The sequence below is a fragment of the Chlamydotis macqueenii genome, chromosome 16 (genome assembly GCF_036417535.1).
Source record: "Chlamydotis macqueenii isolate bChlMac1 chromosome 16, bChlMac1.mat, whole genome shotgun sequence".
NCBI lineage: Eukaryota > Metazoa > Chordata > Aves > Otidiformes > Otididae > Chlamydotis > Chlamydotis macqueenii.
This window is the reverse complement of record NC_141571.1, coordinates 8,009,054-8,031,327: the sequence shown is the minus strand read 5'-3', so window position 1 is coordinate 8,031,327 and position 22,274 is coordinate 8,009,054. Positions and strand designations below refer to the sequence as shown.

Below are 22,274 nucleotides of genomic sequence, written 5' to 3'. Positions count from 1 at the left end.
GATTCTTAAAAAAAAAAAAAAAAAGAAAGAATAGTTAAAACCGTGACCATGTGTACAAAATACTTATTGCACAATTTTGCATGCACAATTACCCTGATGGCAAATGCAATTACACACTATGTATCTACAGCTGCACGCACAAATTGGCAAGTGCTCAACTCAGGATTTGTACGTAGCCTGGTGAATTTATTTGGCATGAGAAGGCTTCAGTAATGAAGTCTCAATCTGCGGACACAGCAAACTAACCTTTCTGTAGGGTATGCCTCTATCCTAGCTGCCTTCAGAAGTGAGAATTGAATTCCATCCCCATTCAGACATTGACCTTTTTCCTGGAAAGCGGTGGTGAGTTTTGAACGTCATGATACGCTCGTCTGTCCCTATGGAGCAAACAGCGTCGCACTCTAAATCATCCGATTACCTCTGATATGATTTGATCCTGCTGAAGACTGTGTCCTCCATTAGCAGAAATGACCTAGATCTGTTCTGATCTTTGCTATATGCTCTGGGACTGTTATTTAAGCTGTTTGCATGGTTTCACTAGCTCATGGTGTTTTTCAGGGCCCTCATATTCTTTGCTGGTTTTTTACTCTGGCTTAGTCAGGACATTTTTTTACTTTGACCAGAAAAGCCTTGTTGTTGCTAATGCTCTGTGGCTCTTGCCCCAGCTGACAGGTGTAGTTAAGTACTGATAGTCCAAATTTCGAAACAGGCCACATCCAGATTTCCAGTGTTCAACACTTGCAATTAGAGGCCATATCTTCAAAGCAGCCCCCCTCTCATTCTGAGACTTTTGTAACTGACTGTCAGAATGGCCAGTGCCTTGCAGCTTCTTCTAGCATGCCAATGGCTGGAGTTTTCCAAGGACTTGGCAACTTCTTGGAAAGCTGAACGAAGTCCTCAAAATATTTGAATTCATGCTACTATTCTTCCAGAAGGTAAAAAACACTGTGTGACAGCATGAGCGTCTACAAAACTATTTACTAAGTCTATCTGACAGAGGTTGGCAGAAAGCACTGGGGTATGGATGAAGCGGCAGCATTTTTTCACCCTGCAGGTCAAACTGAAGATCTGGAGCACATCAGTAACCTGGGGGAGAATTCCTGTAGAAATTGCTTCTATCCCTTTAGCATACTGATGGGGGATGAGTTGAGGAAGTGTCATTATTAGTAGTTACTCATCCCTTGCTAAGGTAGAACTCGCTGACTTTTGGTGACTGATTTCAAAGGGAATCCTGTGTCAGTAATGAGTGAGTAAGGAAGCTTTTAGAGGGCTGAAAGCTTGCTGTGGGTTAAACTGAGTGTTTTCGTTTGCTGCCTGTGGCTGAAAGGAGCTAGAGGGGAGCCAGAAAGTCATTTTGCTCCATGGGAGAGCACTAAAATTATTTTTCTGGATCAGATTCTCCTGTCACTTATGAAAGCTTTGTAGCTATGTAATCTTATCTGAGCTGCTTCGTTTTCTTCAATGCAAGTGAAAAGAGAACTCAGGCTATTGCTTCTATGAGAAGTGAGCAAGCAGGGTCAGTATGTATTTGTCTCCATGTTAGCCTTGTTCCTTTTACTCAGACCTTCTTTTGTTAAGCTGTTGCTTCCTGAGTGTCTTTTATCAGTAAATAATTATTTTCAATGTGTGAAAAGAACGCAATTGAGATTATTATTTGCATAAAGATACAGTGGGAAGAAAGTCCTCCAATTTGTGAAGTGACCTTAAGCAGTCAGGCCTAGGGATGGACTTCTTAAGGGAAAGAGGAAGGAAATTGCAGGGCTATAGCCCCCCTCCCTTCTTAGACCATTCAGTTCCCATGTGATGGAACAGCATCTGGTTGATTATGCAACCTTCCCTACCAAAGCATGATTCTATATGCCCTCCTGAGACCTTTTCTGTATGACCATTGCCACGGTCTTACCGTATATGCCTTACTTTCTTCCCTGCTCATCGTTTTCCCCTATAGAGACAATTAGAAACAGCAGAAAGATGAGATTTAAAACTTGCATCAAGTCACTGTAGGGGGCCAGTGTGAACTGGAGACTCAGGATGTGAATCCAGCAGACACAGGTGTGTTGTGGAGGTGACACTGTCTGTCCTAAGGGGAAGGTTTGTCATTTGTCTTTCTACACGGTGAGTCACGGAGCGGCACTCCAGCTGACAGTAGCAAAAGAAGCCAACAGGGCGAGAACATGTGAGAACAGAAAAAGTTGTTTAAAAGAGGCAAACAGTAGACAATCCCTCACTTAGCTGTGATTCCCTGTGGCTGGCAATATGGAGGGGAGAAAAAGACACTGTTTGTAATGCTCTTCCAGCTCAGCATTATAAATCAGCAACTGATCTGATTTAGTTATAGGACAAGTAGAAAGATGTTTTTCTCGTGTTGCTCTTGCAAGGAACTCACTCTGAGATCTAAATGTCAGGGTCTGTCTTTTGTTTCTTGCTTGAAATCCGCACTTATCTCCAGATCTGAATGGGAAGTGTTTTGCCATCCTGACAAACTTCTCAGAAATTTGAGAATGTTCCTGTGTTCACACTGAGTTGAAGCTCACATCTTTTCATGCTTTCTGCACAAAACCCCGTGCCAGTATGAGTGATGCCTGGTGATTCTGGCGGCCATTTGGGATGAGGAAGTGCTAGGGGCTGATCTTGGTTCTCCCCTACTCCTAGCGAGTGCCTGGCTGCTGGAATGCTGACTGTTCAGGCACTGCTGTTCCTAGTCCAGCTGTGGTCTGGGAAGCCTTTCTTAACAAACACCTCCCTAAAAAATATGCACAAAAGCGTAGCTTGGTAAGGGTCTCTTTCTTCTGCTCAAAAATAATTTTCTTTGAAAATTCCCAAGCAGCTGTAGATGACAAAGCTGTAGATAAGGCATGCACCAGGTGAAAGCTTTCCTGGCCCATTCACAACTGGTTTATGTCTTTGCAAGCCTAGCCAGCAGCAGAAGGGCAGGAGCTGCAATGAGGTCAGCAGCTCTGACTGTGAGTACCACAGGGGACGGATTGCTGAGCAGAATAGGTCCATTTTTCTCATACCTATTTTCTTTTCTATATAATCCTACGGCTGTACTCTTCTGGTCAGGAACGTGAGGAGTTGTAAACCTGGCCAAGACAGCTATGCTGACGAGAGTCCCTAGTGTAAGTACAGTCCAGCTGGGACAGAAGCTGAGTTCACGCTGGGCATGTGTTACTGGCATGGCAGACTGGCTTAGCTGTGCTAGTGAGGTAACAGACCCAGTTAGTGTCTGAATCATACACAGAGGATTTGTTTACAATATGAACAACAAAGTCTTTGCTTCTGCTTTTAGTCAAAGAAGAGGCACAATGTAAATTGGATGATTTACCACTATTTAACTATATATCAGTTTCTCACCTTCAAAGGCTGTCCAAGTGGTTTATTTACCATAAATTTAACCTTGGACTAAAGCTGAGGTGCTTAGATACCACAGTGATAGGTACCTTAGAAATTCTAAGGCAGAGATAAGGAGAGTACCATCAGGTGGAGTTAAATGAGAAGAACTGTCTGGCCCCTTCACAAATACCCAGGATAAACAATAGCGATCTTTGTACTTGGGGTGTAGGCGTGTTGTCAAGGTAAATGAGACCTGGCAGAGGGCCCTATTGTCTCCTTTCCCACAACTCATTAAGATTTACTTGTTTTATCATCAATGAGTATAATAACCAGAGCTCTGATTATGCCACAAGGACATCCCAATGCCAATGATTCATGAAACAGAGATTACATTAGTCATCAGAAGGGTCTTCTCAGAAGGTTTCCGTCTTGTCTTGTAGGTGGTAGGAACAACATTTTCAGAGCGGGCTGCTCAGCAGTGAGCACTCGGCTGATGTTGCACACTTGTGTGAAGCTCTTTGCGTCCTTTTTGTAGCTTTCACCCCCTTTTTATCCACCAGTGACACCCTTCCCTAATGTGCAGCATCAACACCCACACACAGAGGCTGAGTTGCAATAGGGCTGGAGGCTACTTTACTTCGGAGTCTTTGCCAGCCAGGATTGCAGCACATAATGAATCAGCTGGATTATGCTTACCTTGAATAGATCTGCCAAAAACTCTGACCTGATTTCCTCTCCCCCGACTCTCATTTCGTTGTGCAGAGCCAAATGGGCTCTGGAGGCAATATAGTGCCACTAGCTAAGTTGCCAACCCACAAAATTTTGCAATAATACACCTTTGCCTTTCAGTAGCATCTCTTATCAAACAGTTCATAGTTATTGTTACAGACCTCAGTGCCTCAGCAGAACAGATAAGTGTTATTCCCCAAGCTACAGAAGGACCAAATGAGATACTGAAAGATGAACAAGATCTCAGAGCAATTCAGTAGTAAAAGTAAGACGACGTTGGGCTGCTCTGCCGCATTAGCTGTTTGTGGACATACACCTAGTGATTCCCAGGTGCCAATGCAGTACATGAGATCTCAACACTCTAGTTCCTTGTGCTACTCCACAATTCACTTCTTAAGGAGGCAGTACAAGATCTGTGACACTTAATACAGTGGGACTTGTTCCTCAAAGATGGAAGTTCACGTACAGCTGTCCCAGCACTTTCACCTGGAGTTCAGGCAGGAGGACAGTTACCACTGGCCATACGAAGCCCTTGACAGAACCTATTTTAAATCCTAGTTTAGAATACATTTTTGAGCATATGTCCTATAATCTTGGAATACAGCATTTAAACATTACTCTGTCTGGGGAAGGGTAGTAGATCTATGAACACTTTAGTCTGTTAGACTGTATTTGTGTTCCCGGTCGTTGTTTTGCAAATATAAGATAATGCTTGCAAAACAGAAAATATACTATGTTTATCTCTGCTAGGTTCTAGTTGAATTTATGGATGTACCCTAGGTATTGGAGACTTAATTGCATAAGCAATGAAATTGCTTAGTATGTGTTGTAGGGTTTTTGTTCTCATTCCCTTCTAACAGGCAAAACTGTGTAAAGCTGTGTCTTGTTTCATGTTTATTTGTTTTTAATATACAAGCAATACATAACAACATTCATGTAAGAGACAGAAACATCAAAGTGGAAGAGAATGGAACATAGTGAGAATTGTGAGGATTCTTAGTTCCTGGGGAGTTTTTTCCACACTCTTGGGCTGGACCACAAAACCCAGCATGTCAGGGTCTGTCCAATTCTGTGGTCCCACATACCAGATACAGGGAGCTGGAGAAAGCCTGTTGCACTGTGCAGGGCAAGAAGCATGTGATTCTCCCTGTCTGCAGTCCGGTGCCTGAGGCCTGTGCCTGTCACACAGTAAAATGTGGAGCTTGCCCCCGTCATCTTGTGGTATGGGATAGGACTCAACCCGTTCCACTGAGACCTGGGATGCAACCACCCCTAACTATATTTTTCATCTTTAAGCTCTGGGCAGTCCTTTGCATGCCTGACCTTGGGTCATGGGCTCACACAGAAGAGGGAACAGAGCTTGTGTTCCCTTGAGAAGCAATGCAGACAAGGAAGGACAGGTCCAACGTGTTCAATCAAGTGAGTGTTAACCCATGTTTGAGTATAGAAAGGTTTTTTTCTGATACTCCTTTACCATGGAGGAACTACAGAAGTAACTCCTAGAGACTGATTTTTATGAGAGACAGGGAGGATATTTTTTGATTAATTGATTATAGGATTTCCTTTGGTGTTTCTTTATTCAGAGGAGATATTTTATATGATGTATTGCATACCTCTAGCTCATACATTGAAATAATATACAATATGTTAGATATAAACATATCTATATGAATCTTAGCAAGACAGAGCTTTTTAGTATAAATGTCATCAAGACTATTTGCAGTAAAATTGTAACGAGACATTTTTCTCCATGTACATTCTAAAGCTTTTTTATCAGTAAGACTCTATTGATGTTTTTTTCAGTCAGTTGAAAAATGTATTTGTAATAATATACAAACTGTAAGTAGGCAACACCTTACACGATGCAGTACACAATGCACCAACCACCTTAGCTCCCAGGATATCCAGAAAGAGACTCTAAAACAGTGCAAACTTGAGGCATGTTTGTAGGACAAATCAAATTAAATTTTAGGTAAAGACTCTTTTCAATGTAGGGCAGAATAATATTCTTCCTAGTTTTCCATGGGAAGAGATGGCCTTTTGACTAAGCGTTCTACCAAAAGCTGTAATTCTGGAGAAATAAGGCAATCAATCTTAAATATCATAGTTCTAGCACCTGGGTAGGTTTTGCCGTTTCATCCCCTGCATCAGTTGTGTCTGTGTGTAGGACTCTTCACTGGATGGTTAGTGTGAATGTGTTTCTGCCTATAGATCACTTTCAAAATATTTGCCCTAGCTTAATTAGTGGTGTAATTTACACCAGTCTTTGAATACATGGCAGCCTTCAGGATGGTTGCCAAAATATTGCTACTAGAATGTGCCTTTGCAGGGGTTTTCATGATATGGATATTCCTGTGCATAACCTAATGAATCTCAGATGTTTTGGAAACTTAAGACTGTTCAAATCAAACAAGGAATAGGGCATTTCAGTGGGGAATGGGACCTGTTCTGCAAGCGACCTTCCGATCTGTTGACTCCTCAGGGTTTTGCAATCTCCATGATGCACCGTGCACTCTTTTCACTGTCTTCTCATCCACTGACTGTGTTTATGTGTGAAAACATAGGAAGAGTGTTGTACTGAGTCACACCGCAATCTGCTAAGTACATCAGACTGGTATGCCAGGTTGGTTAAGTTCTTCTCTTGATAAGGGTAATGAGAAAAATAGATAGCCAGAAAAATGAGGGAAGAGAAGTGGGACAGTGAGTGTCAGGCTTGCCAGTGGTGCAAGACAGATGGCCCAGCTGGCTCCTCAACCTCAAGATGAAGATAACCTGGATCGGACTTGAACTGGTGACAGTCTGTCCCAGGCCATCTCATCTCATAACCTGAATCACTATGAACCCCAGCAAAGTTAACAAGGTTTAGTTTGAGCCATACAAGTCAGGTCCATAAGTGGAACGAGATAAAACAAGGCTGAAAATGCCATGCGGAAAGTGCAATGAGGCAACAGAAACAAGGCAGAGGAAGGCAGGGCGAGACTATGCTGACCCAGATGGCAACAGGACACATCTGTGACCATCTGGCATGTGTCTGGCCACAGGGCTGTTGTTAACACTGCAGCCTGTCAAACACCTTCCCTTAGGGGGAGGCCATATGCCTCAGATTTATGCTTTTTATTCTCTCATTGTTGTAATTTGAATTGATATCCTGAAAAATGATAGGAGAATCCCAGCCACCTCTATAAATCAAGGCAAGTCCTGATTGGCATAGTGAGACAGAAATCAATTGATTCTTTTAGAGTTGCACTTGCTAATGCCAACAATGTCATTTGTTTTATTAGTCTGTATGGGCTTGATCTAGCTCTTGCTAAAGTCAAGGAGCAAATGCAGAGCCTGTCCTGACAGTCAGCCTTATCACCATCAGGAGAGATGGGGCTCATAGCATTTTATGTCTACTGCCAAGAATTAATTGTGTTCAAGTTAATGCCTGAGTTAAGATTAAGCTCAGCTTGATTGACAACTATGGCTACAGGAGGAAGCATAAACCAAGAGGAGCTAACCTAGAAATTAGCCATTTTGTCTGGATCACCTTCTGCAAATGGGAAAAAAATAAATGTTTCGCTGTTCTGCTGAAATGCAATGCTGTGTGTCAAGGCTCTAAAGAGATGTCCACTGCACAGAAAGGGTTGATTAACAGCAAGGAGCTGTTGGGGCTGTGGTACAAAGAGGCAGTTAAGAAAAAGGGCTCCTTTGGCGACTGTCAAGAAATGGGCAGAGCGTGGTGGCAGGGATAGAGAAAGGAGGGCATGAGAAAAAAGGCAGGGAGTTCAGCTGGTGTAGCCAGTGAGGCGTCTGGGAGAACACGGCAGGCTGGGAGGGATTGACCAGAAAGAGGCAGATCAATTGGGGAAAATTAAGACTTGAGTCATCAACATATCTGTGTGTATGAACAAATTCCCCCAGGGATAGCACAGAGCCTGGCTGGGGGCTAGACTAGGAGCCTGGAGAGAAGGAATGGGAAGAAGTAGCAGCAGTGTTGTGGTTTAAGGGTAGGCAGTGGGTGATGTGAGCCTTTACGCTGAGTGTCCAGCGAGATTTCCCCATTGCCTCTTAAGTTCTGCAACGAAAATTGCTATAGACTTCAATAATAATCAGAACATTAACATTATATCCCTTAATAATATGTTATGTGTGCCTCTGTTCTTAATATTTTCTTGGGTTTGTGCCAGGTCTAAGATAGGTCAGATTAAGTGTTTAAAAATTTCAACAGTGTCTGCTGTGACCAAATGGTCAGAGAACGTTAGAACATTGGAACTTAGAGCACTGGAGGGAGTGAAAACAGCAGCACTTCTGAGAAGTGTTTCCTTCATTGTAAATGTATTTTGCTGGGGTTTTTTGCTTGTTTTATGAGGGATGCAGGGACAGTTTCTGGCTCAGAGCCTTCAGTTAGTAAAAACTGACCAGGGATCCCTCTCTTGTGCTTAGACACACAGAGGACCTGAAGTGCTCCTTGTCTTTTTTTTTTGTTTTGGTGCAGTTGTTGTTCAAAATGGTGCGAGGTGTACACAGGGCGTGTTGATGCTAGGCCGTGTGGGTGAGTCTGTCCAGAGGCTGAATAAGCCTGCCTGACGCTCTGCTACTACCTAAAGAGTCTGTATTGGAATAAGCAGGGATTTTTTTTTTTCATTAGAGATTAATTACAAGTATTACTATTTCATTTCAAAGTGCAGCTTAGGAATTGCAACATTTTCCACTTCTCCCTTGGTTCAGTATCTCATGGCATTTAAGATCAGACTGTGAAACACTGTTAGGAGGGAACAGAAGGGACCTCACAGGGGAGAGATGGCTTCAGCCTCAGTCAGAAGAGCATTTACAAACCACAGATTCCCCAGTGCTTCCTGGCAGTCAGCTGTGTGAAGATGTCAGCACCCTGTGTGCTACCATGCTGCTGTTTTCTTTTGAGCGTTACAATTCCACCACCTCGGTTTAGTGGAATGGTGCATTTGAAACAACACCTGTGGGATGGTTGTCCTGTACAGGAGCAGGATGGAGCAGCTCCTGCTGCATTTCTGCAGGTGATACCACACGTCTGGCTCAGACAGAGGCAGCTTTTCTGACCAGCTGAATGAGAGCAATTCCCTGATAGCACCTGTGAGAACTGGGCAGGAGCTGGGAGCTGCTACCCCGCCAGGAACCGCGGGCTGGACGTTGCTTTCCAAGTACCAGCTTTGAGCTGCAGCTGATTTGAGAAGTGCACCCCCAATTAAATCCCATTCCCCCCAAGTCCTCTTCTGCCTTGTGAGTGTGACTGCCAGCCACCTTTCTTCCAGAGATGCTGTGCACAGCAGAACATGAGCTGAGGCACAGCCACAGCAGCGTGCTGTATTTCTGATGCTGCCTGGTCAGCTGCTTATGGTTGCGTCCCGTATCCCTTCCCAGTGTCCAGCCACACTTGAAAGGAATTGAGAGGGGAAATTGCTCCAAAAGGGCTGTGCCTTCCCTGTCTCCTGAGGGATCCAGTTCAGAAGGTCCAGCCTGTTTAGAGCCTGAGCTCTTCAGGCAAGGAACGTGTATTATCTAGTTTGTATTTTATGGCAGTGTATGAATGTTTTGTTATAATAACAACAACAACAATAATAATTAGGGCTGTGAGAGCCCTGGAGGGCTGGAAAGGAACCAAGCCCTGCAGGTTCTCTCGGATGTTCAAGTTTGACGAGGTTGAACCATCCAGGTTTAACTCCCATCGTTGGTGCCCTCTCTCACCCTACCCGCTACCATTATGACCAGGAAGTCTGCTCCTGTCCTCCACATGTCAGCTGGGAACTGGGATACCCTGGGGCTTCTCAAGGGAGGAACCCGCAGTTATTGAGGAGGATGTGAGTGAAACTCACTGAACTTTCATGAATGTGGGCTGAGGGTCGTGAATCATCACATCTTCAGCCGAGGCCAAGCCTGAGTGGGTCTGAGAGTCTGCACAGAGCCCTACTGTGATTTGGGATTGCAACACTGTCTTTTGTCCATAAGGCACTCAGAGACCTCTGGGTGAAAGTCTCCCTTCTATGTCATTTTAAAGACACTGTGAAGGCGCTAAAACCGAACGTGTTAGGTAGTGCTATAGGTAATAGAAGCCGTCCTTGTCTGAAGCCTCAGTCCTTCCTTTGGATCTCCTGTCTGGGTGACAGCAGGATCTGGAAATGTTACTAGAAGATGAAAAATATTTTTTTTTCCCATATCTCCACACAGAAAGCCTATGTGGACCTTGAAGAAAAAGATGTTGCTGATGCACAAAAGGGTCAGCACTGTTCAAGATACTGTGTTGAAGTGAGGCAGCACAGGCCTTCCCCAACGAGGCAGCCTGGCAATCATTGCGTGAGATGGGGGTCCAGGCACTCCTCAGTTTTCCTGAGCTCTAATCCCAATTCCCACAGTGTTGCCTCAGCTAATCGCTGCCTCAGTTTTCCTCACTTGTAAAATGTGGGGGTAATAACTGTGCATACCTCACAGAGGGCTGTGAGGATTCATTAATTAAACGATGTTCGGGAAGTGCTTTGAAGATGAAAAGCCCTATATAAATGCTGGGTGTTACTAGTGCTTAGTGAGTACCTTCACAGCCACAAGCAGGGTGTGCCTGCAGGAAGCAGAGCCATAGGCTGAGACTTATGGCTAAGTGCCTTTAAAAATAAATACAATCAGTAAATGCACTGGAGGTCAGCTTCCCTCTCCTCCCCCTTGGGGCGAGCTCCCACCTCAAAGGAACTAGGGTTTTTCTTTACCTCCTCCACTTCTGGAAAGCACAAAAGAGGTTTGGGAGTGATGAGGAGAGAATTGTACTTGTACTTGTGGAGGTGATGCTAGGAGTTAAGACATCACAAGCAACCAGTTTACTCTAAACAAAACAGGCACAAAAACCTACAAAAACCTGCATGTTCAATGGGCAGTATTGTCCTAACAGGTAACAGAACTCTTGGGGAGCGTGAGGTTAGGAGAATGGCAGCTCTCACAAGTCCACTTTGCCAGACAAATGTGTGTCTCCGTACCTTTGAATGCTAGGGCTGCATGCACAAGCAGTGTCACTACTCAGACAGGCACCCAGATGACATGCAGGTGGCCAGTCGTGTATACAGGTCTCATGACTCCCTGTGCAGTCATACTAATTACATGCATACTTTCGGTACACGAAGGCGAATCTGTACTTGCTCCTTCATACACATGTTTGAATGAAAACATAGATGCTGATTTCCTCTTTTTTTCTCCCCCTGGAAAATCCAGTATTTAATATTCACCTGACTAGGCAGAAATAAGAGAAAAAGGATTTTTGATTAGGTTAACTGTTTTTAATGACAGCCTGCCACATTTGACAGATCCCTCTTGTGAAGCCTCAAGAAAAGCAAACTTTTCTTCAGATGTACCATGTGTATTTCTGTATTTAGTAGGCTGTGCTGAAGTTTCATTTTCTGAATTGGGCAGGGAGGTCACTTCTTTCACAATTCTCCCCAGGTTTGTCTGGGAATGACACACCTAAGCCATAGTGTATGACCCAGTGGGGATGTCCAGGTGGAATTAATGGCAACAATTGATAAGTTAAAAGCTGTGCTTACTAGCCTAAACAAGACTTGATTATAAAAAATTAACAGCTTAAGGCCAAACTTTGGTTCAAAGGACTCAAATGTTTCTGTATAAGAGATTGAGGCAAAAGGTGGAAATTCTTCTGAGGTAGATGTGTAAAGTGCTTCAAAAGCCAATGCTAGTTCTTAAACAATTTATAACACTAAAATTCATCAGACGTATCATTTGTTCTTTATATTCTAAAATTACCCAGAAAAGAGGCCAGGGTGTATCTGTCACATCAGGAACAGTGTTGGACTGCTGAAGGGAGCGTGCAGAAAGATCAACAGAAATGTGTAGATATTACAAGGGGAGGACAGGCGTCCTGGATTTGAGAACACAGAGACCTGTAGGGAGCAGCCAGTGATTAATAGTTTCTGCTCTGTGTGCAGTCTGGAGGGTGTTTTATTTTATTCATCCTGGAATGCCCTCTTGGTTTGTTCCTTCTTATCACAAAGCATATCAGGTGGCTCGGCCACGCACTGTGACATGCTGAGCACCAGGCTGGAACACACGAGTACTGCCACTGGCAGGCTGTGATACTTTAAATGTTTGTGCCTCAGTTTACCCGTTGATTAAGATGATAACCTTCCCAGAGTGTTGTGGTGATTAATTATTAATGTTAGTAAAGCATTTTGAAGATGAAAAGTGCTACATGCTGGCTAAAGATATTAATTACCTCAGACTCATTATGAAATTTTTATATTTACATAACGAATCAGTCACGGAAGAGGTGCAGAAATGGTGTCTCCTGGTGAAGAGATTCTTCTAATTCAGTTATCTCTGCCATTGTCATTATCTAAATCAAATCAAATCCTTTTTTCCATGGAGAATCTGCTCTTGGAGCGAGCAAAGCCTGCACGCTCCATGTGAGACTCCCGGGATGGCAAGCAGCCACGGTACCATTGCTAATTTCAGTCCCTGCCCATGAAACTCACCTCACCCAGAACTTGTTTCAACTTCTCCAGCTGTTCTTGGCATGTGTTGAGATTTCATAAAGTTGATGCCATCAACTCCCACACATATGGCAAGCGAGAGTGAGAGAGAGAACCCACACACAGTAACTAATATATAGGGAGAAGAGGTATTTGCATGGGAGAGCGCAAACATGAGGCTTTTCTCGCTGGCTCCAATGGCTCTTGACTGTTAATACCAAGATGCAAAGGGATATGCAAATTAGGATGACTCAGAGTCCTTTCCAATGCATAACTCCAGGAGGACGCAGCATGCTTCGCGCTGGTTAAGTTTTACTGCAGTCCACACAGCAATGCGAAGCAGTGTCATCGCTTGGACTCTGCCAGACTTAGCAGGGCGCACGTGATGGCTTCACGGCTGGAAACTGTGGTTGCACATTACAGCTGCTTCCTGAGAAACTGGTGAGGAATGTAGAAGGTGACACATGTCTAGGCCACTGGAGAAGCTGGGGAGATCTTAACTCATGGTCTAGATTCTGAATGCAATCTACCCTTTGAGTTAGTTTTGCTGAGACATACCTGCGGTACAGTAGTTTTATTCTCTTTATATGTCCTTTTTCCTTTTCCTTTGGAGGCAAGTGCATAATTTTTCAAACTTTCTCAGCCTATGAGACTTGATTTCAATCATCAAGATGATGCCTAGTTGTTTGATAGATCCTTTAAATTTATAATCTCACACTAATTTTAATAGGAAAAATCTGGAAACTGCAGGCAAAGGAGAGTTTGAACACAAACACAGTGCAGGCAATAACACCCATTTCCATACTCACATTTAGATCAGGGCAGATTTCCAGGGGAATCCACATTTGTCTCCTAGAGCCAGGACTTCAGGAGAATCATGGCTTTTTCAGCACTGAGCAGTCACACAAAATTTTTGCTTGGGGTTTGATCTGCATATTACAGGACAGCAAGCTATTGTTTGGGGATAAGGCAAAAATGGAAACAATACGGAGACTCAATGCAACACAGAGTTTCTTACACTGAAAGGGAATGAATCTCAAGTTTTTCTGCTCACTTAGCCTTAAAATCATGGGGTGTGAATGGACACTGGATATGTATAGGCACTCATTGCCTCTGTGTTTATGAGGCACTTTGCAGTGTTCATCCCTTGCCAGTCTCAGAACAAAATCACTTCCTTGGAGCTTCTCAGCCTTACGCCCGCCATGCAGTTCAGCATCTTCTGTGCTCTGCCTTGTTTAATGCAGGATCCAGCCAATCAATGCAGTTGCTTCATTGGTCACTAATGGGCTGCACACTTAGAAAGCGTTTAAATGTATTTTATAGTGATTGAAAGACTACAATGACAGTTTGCTAATTATCTCATTGCATGCCCAGAGAGCCCTGCAAAACCTTGGCCACATTATGGGGTTTACTGAACACCAAGTATCAGGACTTCCACTTCCTTTTCTATTTATATTCTCTGTTTTAATGAAAACCACAAACCTTTCCAGGTGACTTGTTTATGAAGTGAATTTAGAACAGTTAACATTTGCATTTATTAATTTTCTAGAAAAACAGGTATTACTAGTTGCTTAGGACTCTAACTGCTGTCTCAGATTTCATTGGATACCAGCTGCAAGTCTTGGTAATAAAACTGTGTTGATGATTAAGCCAGTGACGCGATTTTCGGTGGCGTGGAGCACCTGCAGCTTCCTCCAGCTCCCCAGTGACCCGGGAGGACTCAGCACCTCGGACAACACCTCGGCAGCTCCTGTGCAAAGCCAAAAGAGACGCAAAACCCTTTAGGAGCAGATTTCCACAATTGTGTGCACAGAAGGGTTACCCTTTGTATAGCCTGATTTTAATCACATTAAAATCTGCTCTGATTTCCAATACCTTCAAGGTAACAGCACATCTGAATTATTTTCATGAATTCCATGTTTAAGCAGAACATGAGAGCGCAGTCCTAAAGCTATTCACGTCCCAATCCATGAACATGAGCTGATAGTATTTTTAATAGGAATGTTGGGGTTTCTGAGCTCAGGCACTGAATTTTGATATGCCTTTATCTGAAGAAGTATCTCTAGTACCTTCTCCCCAAGGTAGTACTCACAGATCCCTCTATGCCCTGGAGTTTTGTTCTGTTTCCTTGATTGCATGATCAGAAATGTTCTTTCAGTAATTTCACCTAACTCCTTTTCACTAATGACAGATCTTTTCTCTCCACAAAACCACCTTCAAATTCTTGATTTCTTTTACTGCGTCACTGTTAACTCTTCTGTGCTCGACATAATAATTGCTGCAGATTTTTTGTAGATAGGCATTATACCAGTCTCCTTCATAAAACTGAATTATATCTTGAGCAGGTATGAACTTGGAGCAATTCCTACCTCCCAGGTAAAATAACTCATCTGATGCATAGGCATACCATGAATCCTGCACAAACTGAAGAGGCTGGGAAGGTGGAAGGAAATTTTTCTAATTCATAGCTAAATTTCTTGTGATGAAGGATATGTACAACCAGCTGCAAGAAAACAAATGATTGTTCTGATTTATTTTCCACTGTAGGAATAATTGGTAACATTGTTCTTCTTGGCAAAGATGAATAGTTGGAACCAGACTATTTCACAGAGACAAAATATCCACAGGGAGAGATTTCTGAAGCAGTCATAGGATGCACCCTACAGAGTGTGATTCTCATGACATTAAAGCAGTGCTAATGGCATTGCGATTAGCTTCTAATGAAAAAAGAAATTAACCTGATAAACGCAGCGTAAATGTTCTATAGAGGGGACAATAAAAATATTACATTTTAGGCAAGGTCTGGCTCTCACTGAAGCCAAAAGAGTTGAGCTTACTGAATTTATCCAAAACAGGAAAAAGAATTTATGACTGTGGAGGACGAAGAAATACTGCTATGAATCTGAGCTGCTGAATAACTCTATACCACAGAAGAGATCCCCCGGAGTTTTGCAATAGTAACTGTTGTGTTACTTTGTGGAATTTTCTGATCCTTTGATAATGTTTCCTCCTTTTAACGATAAAATCCACGCTGCTTTGTAAAAGCTTTTAGAACATTTGTCCTTATGCTTTTATCCTAGAGGAGAAGGCAGGACTACATTTGGTATTTAGGACAGGGAGCTGGCAGTCTGGATTCTTTTCAGCTTTGTCACAAACCCGTGGTATGACTTTGGTCTACTCATTGTACAGCACCATGGCTTAGGGAAGCTATGAGGAGTCTCTCTGTGCCCCAGAAAGGGTTCTGTTTGTGCCTAGTAAAGGGATCGCCTTTGTAAACTTGGCACTTGGCAGTCCCAGCTCCTGCACTGGTTCTTTGCAGCCTGGCAAAAAAATACTCCCAGTTGGAGAATCTTATGAAGCTGTGCTGAGGTACAGGTTCTCAGGGTCTACCTGCACATGCATCTTTGACTCAATCTATGATCTCCATGGAACTGTAACACCATACCTTTGTTTTGATTTACCTTACCCCCAACGTCAGATAAGCCTCCTAGTAAAGCAAGTGTTTGTTTAGTAACAAAATTGAACATTTAGATATTAGACTGAGAGGAAGTAAACTAGTAAAATGTAAAGTAAACAAGTAAAAATTATTCCAGTCCTGGCTAAATTTTGCAACCAGAGAGCAGTGTTTTAAGCCGTCCTCCCTGGAATCTCAAAGAATGTCCACACATTGAGGCACTGGGGTCCATTAGTCCCAGTCCTGAACATACACCATGCTCCGTCCTTCTTTGGGCAACTCTTTGAAGTTCTCCATACTTTTATTCCCTAGAAACTAGGGTTTATAATATAGATGCATCTCTAGCTGGTTTTTACCAAGGCCAGCAGCAATGGATATTTTACCAGTGGTTCCTCTGGGTTTAGATGTAATTGACTAGGAGGTGTGTGACCTCTGTCATAAAATACACCTTCTGGCCCTTCCTGGGAAACAGCTGCCTTATTATTTCTCCCTTCCCCCTGGCCAGCCTGCTAGCTACTGCTTCCCACCCACTCTGAGCTGCTCCCTTCATTTCTTTATACAGAGTTATTGCTGTTATTCAAGACACTGGTTATACAGAGATTCTATTAAACTTATGATTTGTGATGTGTAACTGGTTTCCTAAAGAGACCCGTGTATGCTTGTCTATATGAATATGGATCAGGGATTGATAACAAGTTGTTTGGAGGGGACTTGCCAATGAGAACAGGAATTCCTTAGCTTCATCCTCTCTCCCAGTCACTTAGGCTAACATTGTCAGAACCTTTCAAAGATATTTAATTTTTAAGTCTGCCTGGGAATGAGGCATTGAGCACCTCGAGGTTCAATTGACCTACTTGATTTTGGGTGCTTCTCTTGAAGTGAGGCAACTGTCACTGGGTACCTTGAGATTCCCCTGACTTTATTTGGATTTTGCATGCTTGTTCTGGGGGATGTACACACTGGAAACAAGCTAAATAAAAACATGGGGGTTTTTTAAGTGCCTTTAACTTTAAAATGAGACTTTCAGTTTCTAAAGGCTGGCAGGGAGTTAGTTCTGAGTCAGTCTTTGTGTGGCCATTTTTATTCTGAAACGAGAGTGTTCTTGCACAGAATTACACTAAAAAGTTTTGCCAAGAGACATTGTCTTTTGTTTCCATGAGTTTGCAAATATTCCCAAACAAGTTTGCTGTAAGCCAGCAAGACCCAGCTTTGATCCTACCAAATAAAAGCACCTCCCTGAACGACATAAACCTTCGGCTAACTCAGAGCAGAGCGCTGCCAGAACGGAGTGCATGGCTTTTTGCCATGCCCAGACAAATGTAGTTACGGCTGCTTCATGGGGGCCTCTGTATAATGCTGTCACAACATCATGTTGTGATGAGACTTTGGTAAACTTTCTAAGTTACCGGAATTCCTCTGGTGAAGGGCATTATATGCGTACAGTTTGTTTGTATTGTTGCCTAATTATGAACAGCAATTAAGACTTCACACCTACAATTTGTATTCACAGTTTGTAAAATTCCCTTGCCTTGAGTTCTCTACCACTGCTCCCAGCAAGGCATACAGTACATTTTATTCTTTATCCACGTGCCATAGGACAAGCCACTTCCACATCTCGCCTCTTCAACTGGCAGCAAAATGCCCCAGCGCTGAAGCAGCTGACTTGATGCCACTGCGATTGTGGCTTACGTATACCTTAGCAGGGATTGTACACACCTTAGCAAACTGAATTAAAATGATAGTGCGCAGGCATCCAGCACATACCACCAAGCCTGATTCTGCAGATCCTCAGACCATGAGTGAGCTTACCCACAGCAGCAGTCCAGTCTGGGGACTCCCACTGATTGCAACACTGCAGTGAGATGATTTGCATATAGAAAATTATTTGTCTGGATACATTCTCCTGTTTATTCAATCCTGTAATCCCTAGGTACCATCAACTTTCAGTGACCTTCCTGGGAGTTGGCAGTGTTTAGGACTTCATCATATCCCATGCATCAGTCCTAATTCAGCGATTTGTTTAGCTGTGTCAGGAAGAGTCATACATGTCCTTAAGTGATTTGTGGAATGGGATAGATGGAATACATTTATGCACCTCTAATCTACAGTTCAACTGTACTTTCAAAACATTGCTTTGAAAACAGTGCTCTTGGTGAAGAACAAAGCCAATGCTGGTTTGTTGGTTGTTTTTTTTTTTCTCCCCGATGCTATTAGGTTGGGTCAGGTTGGGAAATCTGTGTGCGAGGGAGTAGGCAGGTACAGGTCCAGCTGGCTTTCACGGCACTCTGTGAGAGCTCACCAGAGCTCACCGGGGCCCATGCTGTCTGACACACAGCAGCCAGAATACAAAGGTCTTACTCAGACGTGGCAGTTACTCATGGAAGTAGTTACCTTGGAGCCGGAGGGACTGACCAGGGGTGCTGTGTTACATTATTATTTTTGTTGCTGATGTCTGTCCATTGTGATCAGCGTCGCAGGCAAACCGGAACTCGGCCGCATTGTCTGGACAAACAGAACAACGACAGCCCCTCCTTCTCCGACTGCATCTCTTGAAAAATGCTTATTTTCTGGCTCTGCTGGGAGTTTTGCAACAGAATATAGTGAATATATTCAAATGGGAAACTCTCCAAATGGTGACTGTAACATTAGTACAAAGTATTATTAATAAATGAATTTACTTTGTTTTTATTAGCTAGAAAAATAAACCTAGGCTCATGTTGTTTGAAACTCAAATGAGGACAGACAACATTAAGAACACAGCTCTTATAAAAACTGCCACACAGTAAATCAAAGAACAAGAAAAGTACATGGCCATTAACGTTCTACTATAACATTCCTCACAACCTTTCTGCAGCGTGGAGAACTGCAAGACAACATTTTTCAACTGTCCTAAAGAATGCGAAATGTAAATGTTTAGAAGAGTGTTTTTCTTGCCAAGTTGAGAGCGATCATAAACATCAGCTCCTAACAGAAACATTTGAAACAGATGCGCTTCATGCTGCCAGCTTTTGAGAGCAACACCATTTAAATAAGATCGGAGTCTCCTTGAGTTTTTGACACTCCATTGCTGCCTTTTATTTGCCAAAAATTGTTGGATTAATGTTAAGTTTGAGTTTAAAGAGTGAACTGCAACGGTATTAAATATGCTGCTTAAATGTCATGTGGGTAAACAATAAATTACCTGCCTAGGATTCATTATGAGGACAGCCCTAAAGAAAATCTTGAGGGAAAAGAACCATTGTTTTAATTCTGATACTTTATTTCTGTGGTATCACAAACGTGCATGGTATTTTTCTGTCCAGTGGAGTCTAAGGATTTGTTGAGGTGTAACTTTGCCATAGCTAACAATACACTAAAGGCAAACCGTGACTTACTCCTTACTGTACACACTCCCCCTTTCAGCTGAGAGGTCTGGAAACGTCATTGATGAAATAGTGCAGTAAGCTGCCAATATAGACCTGCATTCGGTAACACTGAAATCCTGATTCTGATGGCATGTTATTTCTTCACAGTAACATCCTCCCATAATTTGTTGTCAGATAATCTTAGCCAAAATGTTCAAATCTAGGAAAACTGAAATGCTTTGGGAACCATAACCAGTTTCAACTGACTGTTTTAGTTATATCACCCTGAAATTCCAAACAAATTAAATTACACAATTTTAGCATTTTCTAAGTGAAACATTTTAGCTTTGGGATCCAGAGTTTCCATTTCAGTTTTGTTATTTTAGTTTAATTATATTTTTAGAAATCCTTAAAGCAAAATTAAATATTTGAATCAAAGCATTTCCTTATGAACCAAAACATCTTTTTTGTCACTGCTGCTAGTGAATCAAGTTGCGTATGTTTTCAGAAGAAAGAGCCATCTCTGATCACAGCCCAAAGCATCTCCTTATATAATCAGTGTTCATCTTCTTCAAGCTCCCTCATTTTGCACCATGATAGCAGATGAACTAGAGATGACATGGTTACTAGTGGATCATGGTTATGCATCTTTGCAGTTTTTATTTTGATAAAGACTCTGAAATAACTTAGGAAAAGTCTGTTCTTAGATAAACTTTCCAGGTTTTATGTGTAGCCTGCCACTTGTTTGGAACCATTTTGTTAATTTAAAAGAGGATTTTGAAAGGCAGAGAGGGCAGTCGTAGGTACCAACCCCAGAGAAGTACATACTTGAAGAAGGACCACAAAGTTGGTACTGTTCTGAAAACCACAATACTGAAATAGCAGTGCTACGTAGTGAAGTAATGAGATTTCATTTTCAAAAACAGTAATACATTTTTGGTTCATTCTTTTCTTCCTTTTTTTTTCGTTTGTGCTTTGGGATGATCAGATGCTACATTTACAGACTTCTGCAAGTACGGCAGCTGGGACTGTCCAGCTCACTGTTCTCCTCCATAAGCCCCATCTGAGAGCAGCTGAACTTGACTGTAAGGCTTATGGTGAAAAGCAAGGAGAAAACACGTTGTCACTGTAAGCAGGAGATGTCTTGAATGGATGTGTTTGAATCAATTTCCTCTTTTTCTGTTTTGGTTGCTACAGAAACAAATATGAGTTAACGGCTGTTACCTGTGGCAAAGAAACACAGATCAAGAATGAGCATGAGTGGGGAGAGGACCAGTCAAGCCTCACAGCATGGAAAGATGTGAAAAAGACCCAAGAGCAGAGAATAAGAGGATGTGAGCTGTGCTGTGTTCACAATGAAATCATTGGGAAATTTGCCATGAAAGCAGAACTGCGTTGTTCTTTCAGGTATGAAAAGTACTGCACATTACAAATACAGAACTCACATTAAGAGGTTAAGACATCCTGTTTTCTTCCTAGGATGAGCCAAGAAACTGCAAAAGCCCAGTTCGTAAACATGTGTATTCTAGCCAAGCCCTGGGAGAAGTCTTGCTTCCAGCATCCCTTAAGGCTGTTTTTACTTCCCATTAATATATATCCTAGTCCTCCCATCCCTTAAGTTCTAGTGGCCTTCCTTCTCTTTTCCATCTGATCAAGAGCCTGCACTGTAATCTGAAGTACGCTGGAGTCAATAGATGTCTTTGCATTGTCTTTAATAGGCTTTGAATCAGAGCAGAGAGGTCATAGTCCTTAGGTTTATAATTTGTTTTGCAGATAAATTGGGACATTTTGCTATTGTTTTGATTTTAGCCTCAGATAGCCCTAGAAATAACAGAAGTAGCAAATACATAAAACAAGGTTCATGCCAATGGGACAATCAAAAGTTGTCCCATTGGATGGGACAACCATATATAAACCAAAGTTTATATATGTCATCCTAATACAAACAGGATCTTGGTGGCAGAACCAGGAATGAAAGCAAAGATTCCTGCCTTCCCTCCTTGTATCTTCACCATTCAGTCATGAAAACTCCCCCAAATTACCATAAAGTTGTGCAGAGAGTAACATCCAGCAGAGACCAGCTCTGCCTGGCTCCTATGAGCTTGCAAGGCTGTTGGGATAGTGAGGGAAGAGACACACAATTCATTTTAAGAAGGTTTTTTTTCCCCCTTTTGGTCGTGTTCTTTGTGGTGGTTTGTGAAATGCCAGGAAAGAACAGTACAATGAACAGAAAATGTTCCAAGGAAACCAGCCTTCTCTATGCCATTGCCCAACAAGCACCCAGTGTACCAACTGCGGAGCTTTGCATAGGAGTGTGTGACACACATGGGGACTATGATTTCTGCCGGCATGAGGCCTCTCTTCCCTTCTGAATTCACAGAGCAGAGAATCAGAGCCTCTCCCTGCCTGGTCGAGGCTCTTCCTCACCTCCAATACAATGCAGGTGCAAAATTATTGAGTCCGTAGGGTTTTTTTGCATAATTTAGAGCCATAAAATGGAAGCTGCCTTTGAGCATTTGGCTCTTGCTCTCTTGCAAGTTAGGGCCAGATGCAAAAGAGGACTTAAGCACTTGCAACTCAGTAGGTTCCTCCCTACTCAGGATAACATTTCTTCCAGTACCAGCAACTTTATGTCTAGACATGCCCAGAACTGCAGTGATCTGAGCAGCTTAGTACAGAGTTCCCACCTAAAACCCATTGGGATGCTGAAAGAAGTAAAGGAGCGTCTGTTTTCTCAGGACAGACAATTCAGGTGGAATATTCTGAACAAGCCTAATACACATGAGCAGGACCATTCTCCTCACATGCTACAGTCAGAGCTACTTTCTTTTAAACTTGACCAGGTGGGAGAGGTGCTATCTGGCTGGACAGTTTGGTTTTGACTGACAAACCTGAGCAGAGTGAGAGTCATCCTTAGCCATTTTGCATAAGGGT

General features: G+C 42.7%; 1 protein-coding gene across 1 annotated transcript in view; it reads left to right on the top strand.

The window, feature by feature from the left end:
- The window catches only part of LOC147598711 (uncharacterized), a 143,879-nt gene extending 123,254 nt beyond the window's left edge, over positions 1-20,625 (top strand). Inside the window, exon 4 of the mRNA XM_086761073.1 lies at positions 20,538-20,625. Within this exon, the coding sequence (XP_086617199.1) occupies positions 20,538-20,549 (12 nt within the window). The 3' untranslated portion in view covers positions 20,550-20,625. The remainder of the gene's footprint in view (positions 1-20,537) is intronic.
- Positions 20,626-22,274: the final 1,649 nt, after the last annotated feature.